The following is a 16,957-nucleotide window of genomic DNA, read 5'->3' as shown; positions in this document are numbered from 1 at the left end:
TTCAGGAAAGCTTGGTGAGCTGCATGCTTGTAGGCTGGCCCCTCTTCTTGCTTCTTGCTCATCTCTGGGACTCTGGGAAATTCCTACCCACCATGCCGTACTTCTGATCCAGGACTACCCCTTCCTCTGAGAACCCAGGTGAATTCTTAGGTTGCTGGGCCACCTGCTCTGGGTTTCACAGACACTCAGTCAAGCCTGCAGGCAGAAAATTTTCTGTGTAGCTTTTTATGAGTTAGGGCTTCTTCAGCTGAAGTCTGGCATGGGTCTGCATTGTCCTACACCATACTTTTCCAAAAGTCTCTTGCCAAGGCATTGACAGGACTCCAACTGTTGTTCCAAACTAGATTTTCTAGTGGTCTTGTCTCTTGCCTACATTATCTTAGAAAATGGGAATTCCTTCCCACCTTCCCACTGTTATCCAAAACTCACTGGATGAAAATTCCTAGCTCCCTAGGTGTTGGGGCTGTCATGACTCTGAAATATAGAGACCAGACACCTGGAGCCAGGACCTCACTGCCACCTCTGCTGGCACCCCCACCCTGCCTGCCCCAAAGATTCACAGACCCTCATCTTTGCCTTTGTAGCTGCATGACAAACTAAAGAAGCCACTTTCTGGCCCCTGACCCCTTGTCCATGCATAGTCATAGTAGACACAGCTGGCAGGAGCCACTGAACTGAGCCCAGGATCAGAGTTTTGATAGTGACACAAAGTCAGGAATCATAAACAAAGAAAATAATTTATTCTAAAAATTAAAGTGGGGTTCATCTGGACTTTGGACAGACAGGTCCAACACCTTGAAGGAAAGGATGGCGTTGCAGGGTGGTAGCTCTTTTAGCCACTGTCCCACTCAACCATATCATTTAGTTCTCAGGTCATTCTTCTGTTCAGGCACTATGGGCTCCATAGAGGTTGTTTGTAACAAATACTACTTCTCTTTTCCTGAGAGCCCTAAGGCAAGGATCCACCATTACTTTTGTTTTTTCCAATTTTGTGAAATTGAGTCTTGCTAAGTTACCTAGATTGATCACTAGTGATCTTCCTGCCTCAAATTCCTGATTGTTGGGACTACCAACTTTCACAGCTAGGCATCACCATTAATCCTCGAAAACAGAACAAAATGTTTTAGGAATTAATGACCTTCAATAGAAAGCATTACCTGCTAGTATGCTTGATCACTGATGCAGACACACTAGGTACATCAGGAAAAACTTTTGCCTCTTGGGCACAGATTATATCTTTTTCTTCCAGCTAGTTCATGGGTATAAGAACATTTAGTCCCAAGAGATTGTACTCATTCTCTCTCTCCCTCTCCCTCCCTCCCTCCCTCCCCCCACCCCATTCTTCCCATAACTGAAAGGAATGCTCATTACATATGAGGTCAAGAGATGAGTTTCTTTGGGCTGAGAGGTGACTCAAGAGCACTTGCTGCACAAGCATAAAGAGGAGAGGAAATAAAGAGATGTCTAAGTGATAAGAGCACTTTGTGCTCATCCAGAGGACTGGAGTTCAGCTTCTAGCGCCCATAGGAACTCACAACCACCTGTTACTCTAGTTCCAGAGGATCCAACACCTTCTGGTCTGCACAGGCAAGCAGATACATGTGGCGTACACTCACATAAACACATAAATTTTAAAAGTCATACATAAATTTTTTAAAAGAGAAATAAAAACTGGGTGTGGTGGGGCACATCTTTAATATCAGCACTCCAGGAGGCAGAGGCAGGTGGATCTCTGAGTTCGACACCAGCCTGGTTTGCAGAATGAGTTCCAGGACAGCCAGTACTACACAGTGAAGCCCTGTCTCAAAAATAATGAGAGAGAAAAAGAGAGATGGAGAGAGAGAGAGAGATGGAGAGAGAGAGAGAGAGAGAGAGAGAGAGGAAGAGAGGGAGGGAGGGAGGAAGGGAGGGAGGAAGGGAGGGAGAGAGGAAAGTCAATCAGAGCTATATTGTCTAGTGAGAGACCCCATCTCAAAAAGTAAAGTAGGACACCCAACTTATTTCCCTAGTCTCCATGTCTATACATACATGCATACACATATACTACATATTCATTAAATAGTAAATGAATGATATCAAAGTTCAACAGTTGTTTCTTTAAGTTTTAGTTTTATATGTTAGAATCTTTTGCATACATGTGTTTGAAGTACCACTTGCATGTAATGCCTGTGGAGGCCCAAGGGGACATGGAATCTCATCAGTGATTGAGATATAAATGAGATGAAGAATCGAAGTGGACACTTTGAAAAGTTTTGACACCTAAGTTAATATACACTTGAACCCATTACTACTAGGGAGGCACATTTCTGACTAGAAAGTAGTGGGGACCTCTGGTCACTGCTGTTCTAGATTCTCCAAGTTGGGGTCCCCTCTTCCAGTTCTCCATCTATGAAACTTCATGTATGGCCAGTGCTGCCCTACAAAGCATTGATGGTCTGGTCCTATGTGCTTTAGTTATAGCTGAGTAGCCACATGAGTCCAGGAACACTAGGTTCATCTGTAAGCTCATCAAGCAGGTGTACTTAGCCTTGACTATCATCCCACCCATCCAACGAAGATTCAGGCCAAGTTCAAATGCCTACTGCGTTGGATATCATGGTTGACAGGTAAATGAGTAGGTGGGACTCAGTCTGTGCTCTTGAGAACTCTTGTCTTTCCTGACTTTACTCACAGGCTCCCTGTAGCCTCTAGCAGACAAATATTAATGTAAGCCAGGCCTTGAGAGGTGTCAGGGACGGTCAGTGGTGGGTGATAGCATAGCTACTTCAATGAGTTAGGCTCATGCCCAGACTAAGGACAGGATAAGTCAAGCAGGAGGGGTGAAAGCCTGAAGGATGCTACCATGCCTACCTATAGATAAGTTTGACCTGCTTTTACATGGTCTCCAGCCTTGAAAGTATCTTTGGGAGACTGAGTGAGGTTCACAACTCTAGAACTCAGCTGTAGAATCCTGTGTACATTTCCTTGTGCTTCTCCTTGGCCTCCACCTCCTCATTCTTCTTTTATAAAAGACGTGGCCTGATGTAGCCCAGAGTAACCTTGATATTAACATGTAGCTGAGGATGACCTTGAACATTGACATTCTGATCCTTCTTCCCAAGAGCTGGGATTATACACATGAACCACCGTACATGCTTTGTGCAGTACTGAGGATTGAAGCCAGGACTTCACGTTTGCTAGGCAAGCACTCTACCAGCTCAGCTTCATCCCAGCCCTCTGAGTGGATTTCTTATTAGCATGGATGTATCAGTCCCCAACCATCACAATGGACATGTTGGTAAACAGCTTCCAGCAACTTACCCTCATTTCGTCTTTGTTTTAGCAAAATAACACATTTTATCATATTTAAGAATGAGAGTAGCCATAATTTAATTAGCTCAGGCCCTTCATCTGTTCATTACAGAGGATGCTTAGAGAAGGACCCCAAGAAACCACGAAGTGGTGGGGAGGGTATATGTCAGGTAGAGCAAGGGGAGTATCTAGGGGTACATAATAGTCTCAGGATTGGTGTGCTTCTGGGCTTGGATGACCTGTCCTATATTGATTGGTCAACTGTTGTTATGGCCTATAGGCCCACCCAGGGTGGTTGTTATGCTCTGCATGTCACTGTTGTTGTACACTTGTACCACAGAGCACACCCAGAGCTGTAAAGCACAGCCCACCAGACAACTTCTGATTGGTTCCTTACCACGAGGAGGGTATCTGACCTAGTGACTGGGAGGAGGGCCAAGGTCAGGAAAGCCCATGTTTTGAGTCATGACTGCTAAAGCAGGGACCTGGTCCCTTCACTAGTCATGGCTTTAGCAGTCATGTGTGGATGGTGGACACTATAGGAACATTTATCCACCTATCCAGGTCTGGGTGCTCAACCAAGGCAGGTGGAGCCTGGAGGAGCGAGACCATCTAGGTGCTGAGGCTTCGCATGTTTGACTCCTGCTGGTCTCTGCTTCCTCTTTGACTTGGGGATCAGATATCCACAATTATCACCTGCAATGGGGATCACCACCCCACTTACCTCATCCAAAAGTGCATGCTACTCCAAATGGAGAAATAATAGTATGCCTGAGGTGGCAATGGAGGTTCTTTATGTCGAGCCAGTAGGGCACCCTCCACACCCAGGTCTAGGTGACTGGATGAACCTAGGGCAGTAAAGAGACCCTGTTATTTATTCCTCTGCTACCACCCTGGAAGACAGTCATTGTGGGAGCAGCACATCCCCTGTCTCTGTTGAGTACTGGGGAGGCAGCAGGCTCTGTGGAAGGCAGACAATAGCCTGGTACCAAGAGAGGGAGGTCTAGGTTGCCATGACGGTGGCTGCACTTGTGAGGTCTGCAAAGTTCCTACTGCACATAGTCTCTGACCAAGAAAAATCTTTCTGGGAAACACTAAAGTCCCTGTTTGAACTTTCTTCCAGTCTACAGGACCATATTGGCTAAGGCGACTAAATGCCTAAGTGTCACTGTTTCCCCATGTACCCCTCTCCTCCCTGCACCCTCATTTCCTGGTTTTGGTAACTGTAGATGGAACACATTTTAGTCTAGAAACTCAAACAACAGCCTGTTTCCAACCCTAGTCTCTGTTTTCTAGACAAGGAAATTAAGGCACTATTCAGTATGATGGGCAGGGCCTTATGTGAGGTTAGAAAACTAGTTAACACTTGAGTAGCACTTTGTCTTACTCAGTGTTCTATTGCTGTGCAGACACTATGACCATGGCAGCTCTTATAAAGGAAAGCGTTTAGTTGGGGCTTGCTTACAGTTTCAGAGACTTAGTCCACTGTCATCAAGGCAGGGAGCATGGTGGCTCACAGGCAGACATGGTGCTGAGAGCAGTAGCTGTGAGCTCTACATCCAGATAGACAGGCAACAGAAGAAGACAGCCACAAGGCCTCACTTGGGTTTTTGAAAACCTCAAAGCCCTTCCCAGTGCCACTCTTCCTCCAACAAAGCCACACCTCTTAATCCTTTTAAATAGGATTATTTAAAACATTCAAATCTATTAGCCTATGGGGCCCATTCTCCTTCAAATCATCACACAACTAAAACCAAGTTTTATGACTCCGAGTCTAAGGCTCCTAAGCATAATTGGGTGTAGTCCTGTTGGTGTATGGAATCAAATATTCCAGCTCAGGATATCACAGGATCCCAGGGACTGAGGGGTCATTGGCCTTGGTGGAAACTCAAGCAGAGCCAAAGGAGCAGATCTAGGCAGAACACTCTAGGCCCTTTGGCCTCAGTCTTCTGCTGGATGCTTTGCTAAGAAAGACACCCTCAGTTCTAGAGGCCTGAAGTTCCCTGAGCAAGGATACCTTGCCCCTTCCACAGCCTTTGGCTCAGTCTGGATTCTTAATAGTAAGAGCAACAGGCCTTGCTGACCAGTGGTCAGTGTCTGGGCATTGCTGCTGCTTGCTCCTCTTCCCTCCTCAAAATGAAGCAAGACGTGGGAACCTGTGCTATGAGAGACAAGATGGAGAGGGAGAGGCTCCCTGCTCTCTCTGCATTGCTGCCCAAGTGAACCATTGCTTGTGTTAGTGAGCTCATGTTTTCATAACATTCGGGGATGCAGGGTATGCCAATTCATTTAACAAGAAGCCTTAAGTTTCAGAAAAGGAGTGAATGATGCATCCCTTTGCTCCTCCTACAGTGGGACCTGGTGTGTCAGAATGACTGGAAAGGCCCATTCACCATCTCCTTGTTTTTCGTTGGTGTGCTGATGGGCTCCTTCATTTCAGGACAGCTCTCAGACAGGTAAGATATATATCTCCTATAGTTGCACAGCACCCAAATGTTGATCAAGGAGTGTAAAGAGAAGCCTTCCCGCCAGCCTGGTTCCCGAGCCGCTTCAGTCCCAAATAAACACACAGGAGGCTATAATAATTATGAAGCTGTTGGCCTTGCTTGTTTCTTACTGGCTAGCTCTGACTTAAGTATTTATCCCATAATTGTTAATCTAAGTATTTCTCTTACCGGAGAACTTTCCGGGCTTCTTATTCCTATGGCAGTTACATCTTGACTTCCTGTGTTTCTCCTACCCAGTGTTCTCCTTGACTCCTAGTCCCACCTATCTTGCTTCCCTATTGGCCAACAGTGCTTTATTGACAACATACACAGGACTTCCCCAACAAAGGAGTATGTAGCTGGAGTTGACTTCAACTGATGGTGTTCTCTTAGTCCATAGCCATCCATTTCAGAAGCAGCAACATCTATGTCTAGCATAGATTTCTGTATCAAGTAAAATGGGCCAACAACATCTCACATAAATTACTAATTCTGGCTGAGCAGAGAAACCTGAACTAGGTAAGCCATGTGTACTCATGATCCAATGACCAGTTACTTTACCATGATTCACTTCTGCCCAAGTATGACCCCTTTCCCTGGAAGGATATAGTACTTTTGTATTCCTGAGAAAGGGAGAAAAAGGTTGACACTATACATGTGTAGATGCATTGTATTGTAGAGTACTTGGTAATATCATGGTAGCCACCTCTGCATTCTTTCTGTGAGCAAGTAAGAGAAGATTGAGATCTCACTGGTCAGTTAGTGGTGTGAGGAGCAGAACTCTGGTGTTTTTTAGGTAAGTGGCCCTCTGGTTATGGCACTTACTGTATGACCAGGAGAATGAGCATTTTTTTGTTACAAACATGGTATTTGTACAATTTTAAAGTGGTTAGCTAAGATCTACTAATGATTCAGAGAATAAAAAAAAACTTAAAATTAAAGTAATGGGTGGAGGTGCACACCTCTAAGCCTAATATGCAGGTGGCTGAGACCACAGGATTCAGAGTTCAGGGCCATCATTGGGCTACTAAGGGATATGAACCCCCAGCCAACCAAAAGCAACAACTCATAAAATAATATGGAACTAATAGACGTTGTATATGAGGGTTTGTTGCTTTTAATTCTTCTTTTCATCAAGGTCAGTAGCTTTTGATAGTTCTCAGAAGGGTCTATTATGTTGAGTCACTTTATTTAGATCTTTGGAATCTATCACAGACAACTGAGGTCAGAAGAGAGGCCTTTAGCAGATCCTTGGTGGCTCTGATGGAATACTTTTAGACCCAATAGAGCAATGTTTCTCAGTGTGTGGGTAGAAACCTCTTTGAGTGTCAAACAACCCTTTCACAGAGGTCACATATCAGATATCCAGCATATCAGATATTTGCATTACAATTCATAACAGTAACAAAATTACAATTATGAAGTAGCAACAAAAATAATTTTATGGTTGGGGCCACCGCAATGTGAGGAACTGTATTAAAGGGTCACAGCATTAGGAAAGTTGAGAACCACTAAAATAGAGGGTGCTACGGCATCCTCCTGACTAGCAAGGAGGCTCATAGAGAAGTCCAGACTGAGTAAAAATGTCATCCTCTCTGGGGAGCAAAGCTACCCAGGGTTATATGACTGCATGTGTAAATATATGGATCATCTCAGATCATTACTCAGTTATTTCTGGGTTTGCTTATTTGTTTTGTTTTGTTTTGTTTTTTGGATAAGGGTTCTCTGTGTAGTCCTGGTTGTCCTGGAACTAACTTGCTCTGTTCCACAAAGATCTGCCTGCCTATGCCTCCTAAGAGCTGGTATCAAAGGTGTGTGCCAACTCTGCCCATCATAATTTTTTGTTTGGTGTTGTTGGTTTTTTTTGTTTTTTGTTTTTTGTTTTTTTTTGGTTTTTCGAGACAGGGTTTCTCTGTATTGTCTTGGAGGCTGTCCTGGAACTCGCTCTGTAGACCAGGCTGTCCTCGAACTCACAGAGATCCACCTGCCTCTGCCTCCCGAGTGCTGGGATTAAAGGTGTGCGCCACCAACGCCCGGCTTGTTTGTTGTTTTATAAATTTTTAGTATTATTTTGTAAATGGGGGAGATGTATGGGAGCAACAAAATGTATCTGCAAGTCAGGAGACTCTTTCACATTAGCTCCAGGGATCCAGCTAAGACCATCAGCTTGCATAGCTAGCACTCTATCCACTGAGCCATCTTTTTGGCCATTCTAATTTTCATTCATTCTTTATTTATTTATTCATTTATTGAGGCAAGGTCTTTCTTTCCATGGCTGACCTGGTGCTTGCTATGTAATCAGGTTAATAGCTTGTAGCAGTCTCTTCCCTGCCTTACCTTCCTGATGCTAAAATTACAAGGATGTGCCACCACTCTCAGCTAATGAAAACTTATTTATGTATGCATATCTCATTAAATTAATTTTTCTGGAGTTACCTAGTGATAAAAAGCAGAAATATTCCATAGTCGTCAGAGTGCATTAAAGAGGTCAGTAGGCTGTGACCATAGATTGCCAATTCTAGCAGAGCCTGAGGTACTCCCCTGTTGGAGAATGATCTCTCTCTCTCTCTCTCTCTCTCTCTCTCTCTCTCTCTCTCTCTCTCTCTCTCTCTCTCTCTCTCAGTTGTTGTTATTGTTGCTTTGTTGCTGTTGTTGTTTTTGAGACAGGGCTTCTCTGTGTAACAGTCCTGGCTGTCCTGGAACTTGCTTTGTAAACTAGGCTGACCTTGAACTCACAAAGATCTACCTGCCTCTCCCTCCCAGGTGCTGGGGTTAAAGGCATACATTACTATCACCTGGTGAACTTCTCTTAATTTTGTAACAAGCATCAATTGGTTTAGCAAATATGTAGCATGTAATGTGTGCCAAACACTCTTCTAACTACAGTATACCTTAAACACCAAATAGATAACATATCCTCATAACCCACTGAAGCAGGAACCGTTATTCCCATTTTATAAGTGGGGAAAGTAGAATACAGTGGTTAAGTTATATGGCCGGGGTTACATAGCTGGCAAGTGGCTGGTCATATTGAGGCCCGGAGATACTTGATCATTTGGTTTGCTAGACTATGGCTAAAGACCTCTGCTCACCTGGAACTTGCCTTTTATCAAGGCAGATAGATGGATTCAACTTACTGGGGAAGTGATTGTTTTCCTTAGCCATGGGAAATAATACCAGAGAAGGGCAAGGTGCTATGGGAGTGTCTGACAGGGGTCAGGGGAGGCTTTACTGAGGAGCAAAGCATGAGCTGAGAGTTGAAAGATGAGTAGAAATTTGCTGTTAGAGGCAATAGAGAGGGATCTAGAGAGATGGCTCAGTGGTTAAGAGTACTGGCCCACTCTGGCTGCTCTTCCAAAGGACCCCGGCTCAATTCCCAGCACCCACATAACCACTCACAACTGTCTGTAACTCCAGTTCCTGGGGATGTGGCACCCTCACACAGACATACATGCAGGGAAAGCCCCAATGTACATAGGAAAAATGTTTTAAAAAGTGTGGACAGATGAACAGATTCTGGGTAGGAAAAACAGCCATGTATTAAAGTCTAGACAGAGGCTTTGTAAAAGTCCACTGTAGTTGATATCTGGAAAGTGGTATGGAAACGAGGTCCATTAGGCAGGCAGAGGCCTGAGCAGATGGGCAAACTGGACTTAGCTCAGAGCACAGTGAGGTGTTTGGGTTCAGGCTCAGAGCAGTGAGGAACCTTAACAGTTGTTTTGTTTTTTAACTTGAGTGCGACTATCAGACAGGCATTTTGAAAGGGAATTTGGTAGGCTTGTAGAGAAGGAAGGAAAACAAGAGAGATTTTTGTTGTTGTTATTTTGTTTTGTTTTTTGAGACAGGGTTTCTCTGTGGCCTTGGAGGCTATCCTGGAAATAGCTCTTGTAGACCAAGCTGGTATCAAACTCACAGAGATCCACCTGCCTCTGCTGGGATTAAAGGGGTGTGCCACCGCCTCCTCACCAAGAGAGATCTTAAAAGGACCAATTAAAAGATTTCTAGTGATCCATGCAAAGGATAATAGGGGCTGAGCATAGGACCAAGGCTGGAGAGATGAGGTAGTGACGTCAGGAGGCCTTGCAGACTGGTTGAATATGGGGAGTGAGGAAAAGGTCTCTGCCCTTCATAACAAAGTTAGAGATCATACCCTTTTCTCTAAGACAGAGAATCACATTTGCAAAGGAGACATTGGATACAATTGGAAGGTATTGAATCTGGGGTGATTATGAGACCCCTAGTTGGAGAGATTCAGTGTGTTGTTGGATGATTAGCTACTCCAAGAGAGGGTCCCATAGGTGCAATGGCAGAGGAGGGGCAGGACCAGGCTGAGAGGTCCTAGAGGTAGAAGTGAAGAGTGGAATGGCCACTGAATCTCAAAAGAATTGAGCTGATGTCAAAATCATTGAGTGAAGAAACCATGTCAGTTGTGTCCTAGGTTAAACAGATCTTTCTGAGCCCTCTTAAGAACCTGTGTACATGCATGGAACACCATGATTATACCTGAGGAAAGGTGTTTAAGTTCCACGCTAAAAGGTTTACTCCCAAAGAAACAGTGAAAACAAAATTCTTGAGCATACTAGGAATCACCTTCCCTAAAGAAGGGTAATGGGGTGTGTTGAAAGAACTTTTCTGAAATTTTTGAGGCAGGGAGCTAGGTAAACTGTTTGGCTATCATGCATGAAATCCTAGGTTTGATCTACCCCTGAGTAAGCCAGGTGTGGTGGTGCACCGCTGTAATCCCAGCATTTAGAAGATGGACGCAAGAGGATTAGGAGTTTAAGGTCATATTAGAGGTCAACCGGACATACATGACTCCTTTCTCAGAGAGAGAGAGAGAGAGAGAGAGCGTGAGCGAGCATTCTTCCTGGCATATTACTAAGTCTAAAGTTCAAATCAATTAAAATAATACTAAATTGCTATAGCCTTTTATGTGACATTATCAGGCTAGTTTTATGCATTATGAGAGGCTCAACACTAGGAAGAAGTAGATTAATATTTTCTGGTTTTGTAAATATATGTTTGCCATTTTGTTGACAGCCTTTAAAAGTGAGGTCTGTGGGTGGGAGAGATGGATGAGTAAAGATACTTGCCAAGCTCAACCATCTGAGTTCTATCATAGGGGAACCACATGGTAGAAGGAGAGAACCAACTCCAGTAAGTTGTCCTCGGACTACTATATGACTCCTGTAGTTCACATGCACCCTATCCCTTTCCCATCCAAAAATATAATAAATTAAAAAATAAAGTTCAAAATGAGGTTTTCTAGCCCAAGCATAGTTGTGCATGCTTATAATCCAGCCACTGGAGGCTAAGCAGGAGGCAATACATGATTTCAAAACAAACAACAAAACTCAAAGAACAAAAACAAGTTTTCTTCTATACAACCTCCAGCTGCCAAAGAATAGTGGCATGAATGGGTTCCCTAGATCTCTATCATCCTGAGCAGCCTTTGGAAGGAAAAGGGGTAGAGTTTGCACTAGTCTGCCTCGTACCTGTAGCATGCCCTCCTTACAATGTAAGCAAAGGGGAGTGTCCTTGACCAGAGTTTCTCAATTTCATCCTTAATGATATTTTGAGCAATATAATTACATTGCTACGGGGCATTTTAGAGTGTTTAGCAATATCTCTGGCCTTGTCCAATACAAAACAATTACAACCCAACCTGGATTATGATAACCCAAAGATAAACTAACAACAAAAACTGTTCTTCTGAGGAAAAATAGCAAACCCTCTTTCATGTCCATAAAATTTTGTGCAGTTTTGGCTCAGTCTTTCTTCCAAAAGCTATTGCTTGGTAGCTAGTACCTGCCACTCAAGCCCTGTGTTCAGCAAACCCACACCCAATCCTAGCCACAAGGTATACTTGGAATCTAACTCCACTCCCCACCTCATGCCTTTTCTTCACTAAGCAGGTGGCTCAATGTAGCAGTTTCCATTACATCATACCTGGACTTCCTTCACAGTACCAATGAGAAATTAGTGAATGGAAAGTGTGTCATAGGATTAATCATCTCTCCCTCTAGACCAGTGGTTCTCAACATGTGGTTGCGACCTCTTTGAAGATCAAACAATCATTTCACAGGAGTCACACATCAGTATACTGCATATCAGATATTTAGATTATAATCCATAAGAGTAACAAAATTACCATTATGAAGTGGCATGAAATAACTTTATGGGTGGGGTCACCACAACATGAAGAATTGTATTAAAGGGTCACAGCATTCGGAAGGTTGGGAACCACTGCTCTAGACTGAATGGTTCTCCACTGCCAGCAGTTACTTTTCCTTTGGACCTTGTCAGTGCCCCATTGTCAGGGAGACCATCCGAGTCTGAGTTCCGTTGTTGTGTCTCTGTGGACCTGGAGACCATTACCTTTATGCACTTGTCTCAGTGTGTAGTAGTGTGTCTGGTAGCATTGTTGATTAAAGTGTAATTATCATCTCACCAACCAGACAGTAGCTTCTTGAGGACAAAGGTGACTTTATTTTTTAAAGCAGAAGTATTCCCAGTGCCTAATATAAGAGAGTAAGCCAGCTCAAACTAGTCTCAGGCAGAATCTGCCACTTTCCTCCAGAATGACTTGTTCCTTTCTTTTGTGGCACTCACTTTAACAACAACAAACCAACAAACACTTCTGTTTTTAAAAATGAATACAGATACAGAAAGTGTCATGGAATAAATGTGTGGTATGATGAATTATTCCAGGAAATAAGCGGAAAGGTTTTGCATTTGTAGTTCAAAGGTGGGGAAGGGACTGAGGTGGATTGTTCTTTGGGATAAGAGATTTATTAAAGAAGTTATTAACATAATGGATAGACAGACAGCAGCATGGCGGGAGTTTGGAGAAGAGTTCAGGCCCTCATGCCCAGTGGTGGTCCCTTCTATTCTTTTCATAGCAAGGGGTCTGGGAAGGAGATTGAAAAGTTTCCCCTTTAGGCCATGGTTGTCTGTTGCTGGGAGGAATCAGGGAGTTGATAAGTTTAAGAATGCAGATGATGGATAAACATCTACCTTGATGGGTCATGACTGGGGGAATTTTTAAGGATGGGGTGGTAAGAATCTAGAGAAACAAGTTTACTTTAGTTCTGGAAACCAAATTACTATAGATTCTGTCATTGTCACAGTTCAACAAAAAATGGAGGTGGCCTGACAACAGCCAGTCAAGCAATAGAACTTCGTTGCCTCAGAAGCCCATCCACTGTTTACCCCACCCAGTTAGCACCCGTGAGTAAGTACTTCTAGGCCTGGAGAGACTCTCAGCAGTAAGATGCTCACTGCTCTTGCAGAGGCTCTGAGTTCCAGCCCAGTTCCCACATTAAGCAGCTCCCAGCTGTTTCCAGCTCCAACTCCAACTGCAGAGAATCTCATGCCATTTTCTGGTCTCTATGAACACCTGTACTCACACATATATGTATCCCCTAGCTCTACAAACACATACATGCACATTACTCAAAACAAAATCTTTACAAAAAACCTTCATTGAATAAGGTAATAGAAGAACCAGTTCCACGCCAATGCCATCATAATCGTTAGAGGGGAAATCCCAGAGCAACAGAACCTAAAGCCTAAAACTGCCCCAGACCACAAACAAAAATTTAGAATTCTGAATTCTGAACTGGGGAGATAGCACAGTCAGTAAAGGGCCTGCCCCATAGCCACAAAGTTCTGAGTTCTGTGCCCACCACCCTTGTAAACAGCTGGGTTGCTTGCCTTTGTAATCCCAGGGATGGAAGGGCAGGAGCAGGAGGCTCCCTGGAGATTATGAGCCAGCAACCCTAGCCTAATGGGTAAATTCTAGATGGCAGTGAGAAACTCTGTCTTAAAATGAGATGGATAGTTTCTGAATAATGACACTGAGGTTGACCTCTGGCCTCCACGTGCATATACACACAAGTGCACATGAGGACACACATAACACGACATAGAAAACCTCCACACTCTGATTCTTGTTATAAAGAAGGATATGTCAAGAGAGTAGAAAGCTTACGCCCAGAGAAGGGATTGATGCATTTTTTGATGGTACTCAGGAAAACTGCAACACATTAGGCAGATGGACACCTAGAAACCCGAGAGGGCATTGTTTCAGATGTGTCAGAGGGTGCTTCCTAAAGAAACTAGTTTGTGAGTCTGCATGGGCTGAGGAAAAGGTCCTGCATGTAGACAGTGCAGGTGAGTGTATTCTCCAAAAGAAAACGTGACCAAAAGAAAACAGAAGCACGCTAATCTAAGCAAAGACAACAGTCTACCCTATAGGTAATGATGCAAGTCTCCAGTTCCTCTGCCTACCTTCATGCAGTTGCCCATAATCTATCCCCGTAATTAACATTTTTGTTTGTTGGATTTTTTTTGTAGTTGTTTTCGTTTTCATTTCATTTGTGCTGGAAGTTGAACACAGGTCCTTGTGGGTGCTAAGCATGCACTCTGCCACTGAACTATGCCCATCTCCTCCAGCCATTTAAATTGTTAGTATTGCTTTCTATAATTCATTATACTATATCACCCATCTTTGCATCATCTCCAATTCATTATGCTATGTATTTCATATTTGCATCATTTCCAATTCTAGGGATATAGATAGTATACAGGCATTTTCATTTTGTGCATTCCATGAAATTTGGTTCCATTATCCCAACATTGATTTTATATATAACTGTTATGCTGATATGTTGAAAATTCCTCAATAAATGAAGAGATGTACTTGTGAAAGATAAAAATTTCTCCATATATCAGCTCCTTCAGTGACCCTTGGAGGGTTTTTTTGTCTAATGGTTTTTGTTATGTTTAGTTTTTTATCTCATCAAGAGTTAGATTAGAGGCTGGAGAGATAGTTCAGACATTGAGAGCACTGGCTACTTTTCTAAAGGACCTGGGTTTGATTCCCAGCACCCACATAGAACTCACAACCATCTGTAACTCCAGTTCAAGGTATATAACACCCTCTTCTAGCCTCTGGTACCAGGCATGTACATGGTGTACAGATATACATGCATGCAAAAATACGTATACAAATATAAAATAAAAGAAAATTGGTTCTTCCAAAATTACCTTTTTATAATTTTGAAATCTTAGATCTTTAAGAATTTAGCATTCAAGATTATGGAGTTCAGGATTACGTCTTTCAGTTTTATTGCCCAAACTCCTTTTTTGTGTGATTTATTTGGGGGAGAGAACTTTTTCATCAAATATAATTTTCTTTAAATGTGTTCTTATTATGTAGCCCTGGCTGGCTTACTTACAGTCATACAGATCTACCTGCCATGGTCTCTCAAGTGCTATGATTGAAGGCATTTGCCACCACACCAGGCCCCCAGTGTATACCCTTAAATACAAGTTTCACCTTATCCATTTGCAAAATTTAGTATGTCGTAGGGCTGTACACTTGTCAAAGCAGTTTAGAGCACTGGCTGCTATTCCAAAGGACCTGGATTCAAGTCCCAGTACACGCATGACAGCTCACAACCATCTGTAACCCTAGTCCCAGGAAATCTGATGCCCTCTTCTGACCTCTTCCTGCATTAGGCATGCCTGTGCGCCAGGAACTAGGCACACACAAATGCACATAAAATAATAAAATGATTTTTTAATTAAGTATATAGTTTAGTCTACTTTCTGTTTTTCCGTTTACCCTTCTCTTTGTCTCCAGGTTTATCTATTGAAGAGCCATGAGCAGTTCCATTGTAGAATTTCCCTGTCTAGGTCTAGGTGATCGTATATCCTCCAAGTCTCTCCCTTTATCCTCTGCATTTTTTGCAAATAGGCAACTGCATTCATAGACTACAGTCAGAGTCAGAGACTCTGGCAGGATTATAGGTCAGCATCGTGAGGTTGGCAGTCACTCATACATGGTACCCATGTCAGTTCATGGGGTGTTGCTCAAAGGTGATAGAGAATTTTTTATCTTTTTTTACTCCATATTTGCAGCATTTTTATAAACAATTCTCCACCCACCCCCACCTATTTCTAGTTATTCATGTCATGACAAAGGGAGGTCAGGATAAATGACCAGTCTTCATTGACCAAGGATTATGACTTCTCTGCCTTTAAAAATTATTACAAGTATGTGGATTTAAACTTAACAAATGTCTTTCCATCTCCTGCAGTCATTAGCATCAGTGTGGCACTGCCTTTGGAGCAGCCTCAGTGTCCAGACTACACATTCTGGAAAGTGTGGAAATCAATGACAGCATGGAGACTGAGAGAGTGGAACTACCCTGGAACCAGTCCTTGTGACAGGAGAAAGCCCCTCTCAGTGATGTCAGTCGCTGCTGCCTTTCCCAGCTGCTTCTCTGTGACCCTCCTTTCCTCCCCAGGTTTGGTCGGAAGAATGTGCTGTTTTTGACCATGGCCATGCAGACTGGCTTCAGCTTCCTGCAGGTCTTCTCTGTGAACTTCGAGATGTTTACTGTGCTCTTTGTCCTTGTTGGCATGGGTCAGATCTCCAACTACGTGGCAGCATTTGTCCTGGGTATGGACATCAGGTTGGAGTTGAGTACTTGATCCTGTGTTTCACTTTACTGGAGACAAGTTATGATGTCTGTCAGGGAAAACAGGCTAGATTTCCCTAGTAAATAAACCTAGCTTACCAGCTGGGAAATTAAACCTGGTAATAGTTCCTGACTTCTGATGTCCAGTTCTCTTCTGGACTTTGACTGGTAGCCCCTTGGCTTTACTAGTACTTAAACCATTAACTAGGATTCACCATGGAGCATCCATTTTTAAGGACTTACACGGAAAGGGCCTTAGGTAACTGAGGAAAGGGGAGGGCATCAAGGGAGGGTGGCTATGATGGGCGGGCTCCCCAGGAGACAGAGCTGCTGCAGAACATTGGTGGCTATCAGTGTCCACCAAGGAGAGTGAGTGGAGTGGTCCAGTCCAGGTTCTGGTCAGAGTCTACCCTGCAAGGCTCTGACTCAGACAAGCCACCTTGTTCCCACCAGAAAGCTTCCAGTCTCCCTGTTTGGAATCAGACCACTGGGCTCCTTGGGTTGTATTGTGGAAAGGGTTATTACTTCCTTTTCACATTTACTAGAACATTTGTCCTCGAAAGATAATAGTTAGCATGTGTGGCCATAGTAATGACTTTGCCTTTGGTGAATTCTATCCCATGTAAGTACTTACAGGACCTAACACTCTTTAGCATGTGGCTGAAGATGCTGATGATGTTTCCATGAGAG

General features: G+C 43.4%; 1 protein-coding gene across 3 annotated transcripts in view; it reads left to right on the top strand.

The window, feature by feature from the left end:
- The window catches only part of LOC101842594 (solute carrier family 22 member 5), a 31,650-nt gene that overhangs the window by 3,133 nt on the left and 11,560 nt on the right, over positions 1-16,957 (top strand). Inside the window, exons 2-3 of one of the 3 annotated variants that reach the window (XM_040748638.1) lie at positions 5,644-5,747; positions 16,094-16,248. In XM_040748638.1, coding sequence (XP_040604572.1) covers positions 5,644-5,747; positions 16,094-16,248 — 259 coding nt within the window. Of the gene's footprint in view, positions 1-5,643; positions 5,748-16,093; positions 16,268-16,957 lie in introns of those variants that run through there. The other 2 variants (XM_040748640.1, XM_040748639.1) reach the window with 2 other exon arrangements.

Source organism: Mesocricetus auratus, unplaced genomic scaffold (assembly GCF_017639785.1).
Source record: "Mesocricetus auratus isolate SY011 unplaced genomic scaffold, BCM_Maur_2.0 Super-Scaffold_100007, whole genome shotgun sequence".
Taxonomy (NCBI): Eukaryota; Metazoa; Chordata; class Mammalia; order Rodentia; family Cricetidae; genus Mesocricetus; species Mesocricetus auratus.
Note: the sequence above shows the minus strand (reverse complement) of the source record. Positions and strands in the feature narration are given on the sequence as shown.